The 10,024-nt window shown below is 38.9% G+C and overlaps 1 protein-coding gene across 1 annotated transcript; it reads left to right on the plus strand.

Moving 5' to 3' along the window:
* The first annotated feature begins 348 nt into the window (after nt 1-348).
* On the plus strand, nt 349-10,024 carry LOC118247725 (natural killer cells antigen CD94-like). The gene is made up of 7 exons (XM_035545947.2): nt 349-403; nt 1,042-1,240; nt 3,821-3,919; nt 5,129-5,215; nt 5,509-5,663; nt 8,092-8,204; nt 8,567-10,024. The coding sequence occupies exons 2-7, from the start codon at nt 1,114-1,116 to the stop codon at nt 8,685-8,687; spliced, it is 702 nt and encodes a 233-aa protein (XP_035401840.1). The 5' UTR covers nt 349-403; nt 1,042-1,113; the 3' UTR covers nt 8,688-10,024.

The raw sequence follows: 10,024 nt of genomic DNA on the forward strand, positions 1-10,024 counted from the left end.
TTTCTTTCTTTCTTTCTCTCTTCCTTCCTTCCTTCCTTCCTTCTTTCCTTCCATTTCACTGCTGTATCACGCACTTCCTTTTCTGCTAAAGGGTTTCTATTAAGCTCTTTCCACCTGGCAGTCTCTCACCCCTCAGAAGAGAAACCCCTGCTCCTGAAATATGCTTCTCAGCTCCACATATTGCTCTGTTGTGTCTGGGGAGGAGCAAAGCTCTTTTCTTATAAAATATCCCACAGAACTGACTGCACACCTCCCAGGATGTGTATGTATTAACTTGCAGACTTCCTACTTGCCTGCTCACAACCCTTCTTAACATAAAAATACAAACATCATCTATCATAATCACTCAGAATTCAGTGCCAAGATACATGGAGATCCCTGTTAGCCTTTCTTGATAAATCAGGTACTCTCATCCTCTCCACTTGTTACTTGCCTTCTAAATCTGATTTGATTATTTTTTCAGATTCAGAGATTAGGATTTTCCCCTAATGGTCCTCTTTCTGGATCTTCCTAACTGGATCCCAGTCTAAATATGCACAAGGAAGTTAGAGGAGCATGGCTTGAAGTACCATTGACTGTATTTGTAGCATTTATTTCAGTGAAAGTTTGCAAAATAATTTAATTTTTCATTTCTTTCTTAATAGCATTTGGAAATGCAACCTATTGCTCTCAATGCAGCTCTTGTGCTATATTTGTGCTCTGATGCTTAAACAGTTATCTCTCACACCGTAACTCAAAATAGCAACTATTTTGAGAGCATTGTATTTCAAGGAGGTAGAAAATCCTAATGTTTGCTGTATTTACAGGATCAGATCAGATAGGTAGTTGAGGTAAACAGTCTTAGGCTCCAGTCAGGAACCAAGACTCCTGGTCTTCATGTTCAAGAAGAAATTACTACCCACCCTTGACAGAGTAATTTTATCTTCTTAACATGCTTTCAATGTGTTACACTTTCACTATGACACAGTAATCAGAACACAGCCAGCTTCCTTCGTGGTTTCACTGAAAATGCTGAAATGTAAACCATTCCCATTGCTCCAGCTTTGGTCTTGCTGCAGCGTGCCCCATCTCCCAAGTACTGCTGTTGCAGGAAAAAAGTGTGACAAGCTGGAGATGGAGGATGAGGAAGGCTACACCACATTAAATTTACGACCACCAGCTTCAGTTATTACTCGTGGATATTCAAACAGCAACAAATATCCTGCATTTAATGCTCCAGTCAATTGTGGTACAGTAGACAGTAAGTACAGATGAAAATTATTTTTCTATCTAAGTCAGGATGTAACCTGAATTTACATAGTCTACTCTTAATTAAAGCTCATAGAAACAGCAGAGAGAATAATAATGAAGTCTTGTGTGCTGTAGTGTCTGATCATAGAAAATATTTTTTCTGAAGTCTTTGAGATCTATATATACTACAGTTATTTTTTTTTCTATTTGCTTTAATACAGAAGACAAAATTTACCTTTATATAGGTTTTTTGTTTGTTTGTTTGGTTGGTTGGTTGTTTTTTTGTTTTGTTTTGTTTTGTTTTGTTTTGTTTTTTTACGACTCATTTATAACAGCAGAGCACTGCAAGAGAGGAAGGCACTATAGTTTTATCAGATAATGCAGTCTTTGGAAATTGAAGCAGTTTCCTCAGCCATTGGAATTAGAAAACTACCCTGTTTATAAGGCCTAATAGTGAATGTAATCTCTTATGGGGGGTTATTTTTATTTATTTATGCTCAAAATGTTTCTATAAGCAGATTGAGAGTTAACTAAGGTAGTGAATTGTGCCTATGAAATATCTGAGCCCATAAAAAGGTGAGCTTGAGCACAGTTGCTGTTGCTCAGAATTTAACCAGCAGGCTTATGTGTGAAATAAATATTATTGATGCTATTTAGGGGTAGAGTAGAGTAGTCAAAGACTAAACTAATATCAATCTGATACTGTTTGGAAAAGATCTAGGGCTATCCACTGAGAAGGATTGCTTGAAAAGGAGGATGGAAAAGCTGTTAACAAGCAGGAGACAGAAAACTAAGGATGAATATTAGGAAGCCAGATATAAAGGCAGAGTTTCCTGGAAAGAAATGAGGTGGCAAGCTCAGCAAACTCTTAAATGGCCTCTCAATGCGCATGAAGGACATGTAAAGTAGACAGACCTATGCAGAAATTGGTTTAGGAGGGACCTATATAGCTCATCTTTCACTATTTGCTTCTTGAATGGACTAGCTGTAATGTCTGATTAAGTTGGTCAGGGTGTTGTCCACTTGAGTTTTGGAAACCTCCAGGGATGAAGATCTCACAGTATCTCTTGGCATTTGTTCCAAGTGCTGAAGGGGAATATTTTTTTTCCTCATATCTAAGCAGAAGTTTTCCTAATGCATCTTGTGACTGCTGTATTATACCCTTCCTCTAGACTTCTGAGATGAGTCTAGCTCCATTTATAAAGCCCTTTTAGGGAGTGGAGGACTGAAATTAGGTTCACCCTTAGCATCCTTTTCACCAGGTTAAACAAGCCCAGGTACTTCAGCCACCTATCTTGACCATCTTGATGGTCCTCTGCTGGACTCTCTACAGTGAGCTGATAGCTCCCTTGAACTGGGAAGCTCCACTTTGGACACAGTATTCCAGATGTGGCTTCATGCCAAGTAGACCAGCAACCACTTCACTCAACCTACTGGCTACAGTCTTGCCAATACAGCCCAGTGCTGGTCAGCTCTCACTGATACAAGGACACACTGATGGCTCACATTCATCTTGTCCACCAGGACCCTGAAGTCCTTTTCAGCACAACTGCTTTTTAGCCAGTCAGTCTTCCACCTGTACTGGTGCATGGAGTTGCACTGTTAGAGGTACAGGACTTGATCTTAGTCTTTCCTGAGCTCTGCTACACTTACAGCTAATTTCTAAGATGTTTAGGACCCTTGAAATGGCAGGTCTACCCTGCAGCACATCAGTCTGCAATGCAGTGTCATCTGTGGTCTTTTGAAATTGCATTGATCAATGAGGGTTAGGGCAATCTCCCTCAACTTTTGCTATGTACGTTTGAGTTACCCAGTCTATATGGACATCTGGGCACCTCTGGAGGTTAATTCTTCTCACCTTACAAAAGGCTTTTTCTCTGGACGTGCTTGCTCTGATACACTGGTCTCAAATAATAACTGTTGATATATGCAGCCTGAACACTAGCGAACAGATTGGGAAGAGTATTATAAAAAACTGCAGAGCACCACTTCCCAAAAGAATTATAAATATATGTGAAAATATTTTAATCGGGAGAGAGTCAGCTGTGAATTTCTGGAGGACTATATTACTGGTGAGACATGGAACCCTAATAGAAATCTGAAGAAAGAGCCTGAAGAAAGATGCACAGTTTAAGGCTGAAACATTGCAAACATTTAGAAATTCCAATCACAGTGCCCAAAATTAATTTTATATCCAACACTATATGTTGTTGTGGTTTTTTTTGTTTGTTTGTTTGTTTTCCCATTAGAGGTGGAGAGACTTAGAGCTTGTTTCATTCTTTCCAGGACTATGGGAACTGCAAAATCTAGTCTGGTCTCCTTCCTCATGATACAAGGTTTTGCTTTAAAGCATTAGAGCCTCAGTTAATAAATATTCTCAGTGGGTAGACTAATATTTCTCAAAACAAACAAACAAAAAATTCCTGGAAATTCAGGACAGTGATAATAAAAACTTTGCAATAAGTAAAAAAGAAGCTCTGCAGAAGAGATAAATATGAAGTGGTTATGTCAGAGAGGAGGCAATACCACTGTGTGGTGGTGAGAACTGTTCTTTTTGTTGCTAAATGTGTTTTTGTTGTTGTTGTTCCAGGAGTCTCTGCCTCATCTGCCAAAAGGTGGCCAGTGGCTTTTGCTTTCTTCATTTTGAGCCTGGTGTTGCTCATGGGGCTGGTGGCCTTGCTGTTCCTGTGTAAGTACTGTGCTGTTCTGGGGTACTATTATGGGAGTGAATTCCAGCAGTACTACCACTTCATCTGCCCCTGTTGACCGTTCCTGCAAAGACCTGTGGAAATAGTATGGCAAGAACAGCTATCTCCTGTCAAATCTCCCCTCCATTGTGCATCTGCAGAAGTCACTCCAGATGACTTTGATCCGCATTTACAATCTTTACCCCATCCACACTGTCCTCCAGAAAAGCTTCCAGTTGCAACAATACTCCCATACTAACAGCCGAAGCTGCACTTAAAGGAGTAAACGAGGAGTAAAAGACTGCACCCTTTCTCAGATTCCTAGTGTTCATAGCTAGAAGATTCATCCTCTCGGCTACGCTGGATAATAGTGACCCCCTGTGACTGTTACTGGAATATTTCAGTTATTCCCTCTTTCTTGGATTGCAGGTTGTTTGTTTTTTTTTCAGGAATGACAATTTTATGATGTAATCTATGCATCAAAGTATAGGGACTGGTGAATTTGCCCAAAGATTACAACAGATTTTCCGTAGAAACATTTCAATTAACAATTGAAGGTGATGCCACATTGCTTATGGAAGCAGAGAGAGAGTTTCCAGCTTCTTTTCAGGGGGAGGGAAACAGTTGCAAATGCCTAGGACACTCAGGGTGTTCAGTAGCATCACAGAAGTGTTAGCTTACAGGCAGCTGGACTATCAGTAACCCTAGATAATATAATCTGTAGCTTTGTCTATATTACGTTGGAAAAACTCTGAGAGTGGAGATGTTACCACTTCCTTTTCTACTGCTGTGCCACACTTATGGTGAAGAACTTTTCCTAGTGTCCAACCTGAATAGACCAAATCTCAATTTGTGGCAGTCATTGCCCATTGTTATATCACTTTGTGTTGTCCAGGGTAGTTTTGCTCCCTCTTTGTAAGTGTTCTTCAGGTAGTTGTGGACAGTTATTAAATGCATATCTAATAAATTTGCATTTGGCTGAGTGTCCTCTCCTCTCCTCTCCTCTCCTCTCCTCTCCTCTCCTCTCCTCTCCTCTCCTCTCCTCTCCTCTCCTCTCCTCTCCTCTCCTCTCCCCTTTGAAAAAGGAATGAAATGATGTACACACACAAATCAACTTGCAAATGAAACAAACAGAAATTAAAAGAATGCCAAAGCTACAATTTAAAACTCTTTAAAGAAAGTACTCTGATAAGAATTTTCATTCACTTCAGTTTTTCAGGTTCCTAAGGATTCTGCAGAAGGAAAGAAGCTGCAGGAAATGAGGGAAGCATTGTGTTCTGAAGGGAAAGAGAACAATGGTAAAAGTGGTTATGTAAATAAACCCAAATCATCCCCTTTGAAAGCCCATTGCCTGAGAGACTATGCAATCACAGGGAAAATAATCTGATCACCTACTGTTTGCTATTAACTGTGATAGTATTTGAGATGGGGATATGTGTATGTTAACATTCAAAATAACTCATCTCTCACAGGCCCCCCAGAAGCTCAGGTGATTCGTGGCTACTCTTAATCTTCTTTTCCCGGACAAACCATCAGTTAAAATCCTAGTATTCCTTGCAGATCTGCATAATACTCTCTCTCTGACTTTTAGAAACAAAATGTGCTCTCTGTCCAGCAAGCTGGCAAAGCAGTGGAGCTGACAGCTGCTTCTACATTTCAAAGCAGAAGAAAACATGGAAGGAAAGCCAGGAGTTCTGTTCCTCTAGAAACTCTACTCTTCTTGTGCTGAAAGACAAAGCAAAGATGGTACAGCCTTAACCTCATATATTCCTTTACATCATGCGTGTTTTAACTTCAAGAAATGTGGCAGGCAGAAAATGGTTTGGTCATTTACAGTGCCTTCATTTGGTTTTCCCTGTGTCAAGTGGTCTTCCTGCAAGCTACAGGATTTTCATGTCTTGAAACAATTTCTAAATTGTGTGTTATGAAGAATAAAATAAAACATTTTATAAAATACCTTAATTACCTCTAGGTTTTCACAGAGAAAACAAATTGCATACTAACAGCATGGAGGGGACTCCCAGCATGCAAAATACATACTTCTGTTATCTTTCTCCATAAGTTTTATTTCTGAGGGCTCCTAGCATCAAAACCACATCTACACCTGATCTAGAGTGGCCGATTAACCATTATGCTGTCATTCATGCTGTCTTTCACCACGGTGCCGTGCAAAGTGACAGTAAACAGGTTGGGTTTTGTCCTTGTGTTACACCCTTCATAGATTGACATTAATGATGGCAGAAAGGCTAGACTGAAGAGGATTATATTATGATGACTAAATAAGATTTAGGGAGTTAACAGTTTTGAGTAATCTTATTTATTTATTTATTTATTTATATTTGCTACCTAATTAAAAATCTGTGATTTGTTGGCAGGACCATATTTTCACTTATTGTACACATATACCTGGGAACTTCTGTTTCACCAGCTATTAAGCTTATACAAAGTCCAAACCTCCTTATTCGCTTTTTGCTACGTAAAGCTTTTAAAAGGAAAGACGGTTCCCTGAAAATTCTTCTTTTTTCTATATGGAGTCAGTTTCAGATGAGGGTTCTCAACTCTCTTTTATTTTAAAGCATAAAGGTTGCCCATTTTATTTTTTTTTTAATGAAAATCAGATAGGTAGACACAAAAGTGGAGAAGTGGTTTATAACTGAGTCTACCAACACTGAAGAACAGCAAAGCTGGTGAAAGGACTAGAAAACAGGACATATGAGGAGTGTCTGAGGACACTGGTGCTATTTAGTCTGAAAAAAAAAAAGAAAAGCTGAGGAATGACCTTGTCCCTCTTTACAACTACCTGGAAGGAGGTTGCAGCAAGGAGGATGTTGGTCTCTTTTCTCAGGTGACAAGGGACAAGATGTGAGGAAACAGTCTCAGATTGCACTAGGGAAGGTTTAGATTGGCTAGCAGGATAAATCTCTTCACAGAAAGAGTGGTTAGGCATTGGAACTGGCTGCCCAGGGATGTAGTGGAGTCGCCATCTCTAGAGGTATTTAAGAGACGTGATTGGGGTGCTTAGGGACATGTTTTAGTGGTGGACTTGGTAGTGTTAGGTGATGGTTGGGCTTGATGATCTTAAAGATCTTTTCCAGCCTAAGTGACTCTATGATTCTATGATCCTGAGCTCAGAATCCTGGTTCACACTGCTGAGCAACACCTGAACACCACACCTTCAACACTGAATTCAAGAGATAATTTTGGTATGAAATATAAATCCCTGGGTCATTGGATCTCAGACGTCTAGGTGTTTGCTTTTTCTTCCATGTTTGGTATATGCAACTGGAGTCAGACTGAAGCTAGCCCAGGTTAAGCCACCTGTAGATTTTAGATTTTGAATGAGTCCCTAAACATGCTGATAAGCAGTAGTAGAGTATATGGAGGATCTGAACAGGCTAAGATGATGAGGAACCTCTTAGGTAGTACTTGGACATGCAGGGAATGATCCAGGCTCCTAGGCATAGGTGTCTAGTGCAATCTGAAATGACCTGCATTGTCCTCTTTCACATTCAAGTAGTGCTTCATAAAGACACAGGTTCTGGGTCTTGTCTATCAGCCATATGTGAAAACTTCAGAAAGTTTAAGCTATCTCAAATGGTGTTAAAGGCCTATGTTTAGGCACCAAAATCTGCCCTCTAGGCTGGGATTCATCTCACCTAACATCAGGCATCTATATTGTAAGTGGTCTGCAACTTCAAAGCTACTTTCTTAGGCTCGATTGCAGTCAGTGGGAGATCTACAATACAGTCACTATTCTGTACCACTCCCACTGCATGAGATGAGTCATATCTCAAGCTCCACTGGCTCTGTTGGCAATATCTTTGCAGACCTTAACTGGGGCCTTGACAGCGTTCCCATGTCTATATCCAAACGGTAGATACACAAAGGTAGTGTAGATACCTAAAAGCAGGCAAGACAAAACATTTTTTTTTCTTTATAAAAAAAGTTCTTTTGCAGATCTGGGGTACATTTGTCTTGACACAGTTCAATAACTAAAGATATTTGAATGATTCTATAATCAGAGCAGTCAGCACTGTTTCATGGAAAACAAGCATAGAAACAGTTACCTTTTGAGTAAGAGTTGTCTTTGGCTGCAGAACCTTCTCAGCTGGAAGATATACAGCTTGGGTCTTATTTTTGAAATATTATTGTGATGATTTTCCTATTGCTACAGGTCTCTCTGCCACAGGATTCACAGTTTTATTGGGTTGGATTATCATACATCTCTGAAAAGAGTGGCTGGTACTGGGAAGATGGAACAGCTCTTTCAAGAGAAGCCAAAACTTGGTAAGCCTTCGTAACTTAAGACCAGCGTGGTTCTCTCCTCTGGGCTCCAGTAAACTCCATGACATTTATGATTCCTTTTTCCCATGTTTGCCACATGTGCAGTGATGAAGGAACATGGAGATCATTTAATCTGCTGTAAGACCGCAAATTCCTGTCCTGTGTAAGGAAAAATGGGTAACAAACTATAGCTCAGTAACACGCCCTGGCCCCCAAAAGACAACATAGTAGAAATAAAATAGCTCCAAAGGAGAAATAACTCTACATTCCAGTGGCAAATCATTATGACTACAAATCCAAATATAGAGATATACAGTACATGATGTCTGTAGGACATTATTAATCCATATCTTTTAATTTTCTAGGACAGTGTTATATGAACACATCTTCTGCGCTTCCTTATATGGACGGATCATTTATGCCAGTAACTCCTGTTTGACAAAGCAATTCTGGATCTGCGAGAAAGGTGCTATTCATTTTGCCTGAAGAAGCACTGCAAGTAGCGATGCAGGTTCTGTCACTGTTACATATCATTTCTAGGAACCAGATGTTTTAAATGTATTTTTATTTTAGTTTGTTTATCATACAGCTTTCTCAGAATGGTGATCCAAATAGATAGATCAGTAGAGACAAAACTTGCTCTTTGCCTACATTTTATCTCCTAGGCTTATGAATGAGAGAAAAAATCTACAAGCTAAAAGCTAAAACCACAGGAGTTACTTTTAGAAAGTTAGCTACAGTCAAGAAATAATACTTGCATGACTGTCTAGAAGGTCAACCACACATTCTCTTAGATCTTTATATTTCTTAAGCCTCACTCAGAATTTTTTCTTTCCTCAGCATTTTACACCTGCTAGTCATAAACCACTCCAACTACATTCTTGATGATTTTACCCACTGAATTACTGTACACACTAACTAGTACACCCATAAACCTTTTTTTGACCATTTTGCCTAGTCATGCCCTCATTCCTAAATCTGTTCTTCCAGCTCTTCCCCTTTTTGAGATATAGGAATAGAGAAAGAACACAAGTGTCTATTTACCCATAAAATTCTCTTTGCATGTGTACTGATATTTATAGAAACAAAAGGACATTTGTTAGTAGAGTACAGGGAATCCCTGGAAGCAATCTCTTTGAAAAGTAGAGCCAAATGTCATAGTGAGAATAAAATATTACCCAAATATAATTTCAGTGCTATCGTAAATATAATTGCTATACAAAAATTGCTATACAAAAAAAAATTGTTATACAAAAAACAGCAAGGATAGCAATGACATGCTCCATTCAGAGCTACATTCAATGAGAGCTCAAGCTAATGTGCAATCTATCGCCACAAATTTTACTTATGTTCTTCTGTTGTATCTACATTGTTTGGGATCTCTGGAGCCCAAGGAACATACTACGTGACATGTATTATCAAAGTACTTGTCATACTTCCTAGAATAAAATGAAAACTCCAGATTTCTCAGTGGAGTTTTGTTGCATGAGTTCTTTGAAGTTCTGTGTATGGAAATAGACGTCTGTTTAGTATCACATATGTAAACTTTCCTTGTATATATATGTATATACACCTTGTATGTATGTATGTTTGTTTGTATATGCCTTAGTACTTGGAAACTTTCCCTAAAATAAATGAAAAAAAATGCTATGTCATTAATATTATTTAATTTGAAAATGATCTCAAAGACTGAAGTAGTTCCTTAGTTTAAAAAAAAAAAAAAAAAAAAACTCTACCTAATGTGCTGAAAGATGTTTGTAAACTGAATAAATTCACAGTATTCAGTAGAGCCAAGTCCTAATTTATGGGTACTAGAGGTTTTC

This window comes from Cygnus atratus, chromosome 1, assembly GCF_013377495.2.
Source record: "Cygnus atratus isolate AKBS03 ecotype Queensland, Australia chromosome 1, CAtr_DNAZoo_HiC_assembly, whole genome shotgun sequence".
Lineage (NCBI taxonomy): Eukaryota > Metazoa > Chordata > Aves > Anseriformes > Anatidae > Cygnus > Cygnus atratus.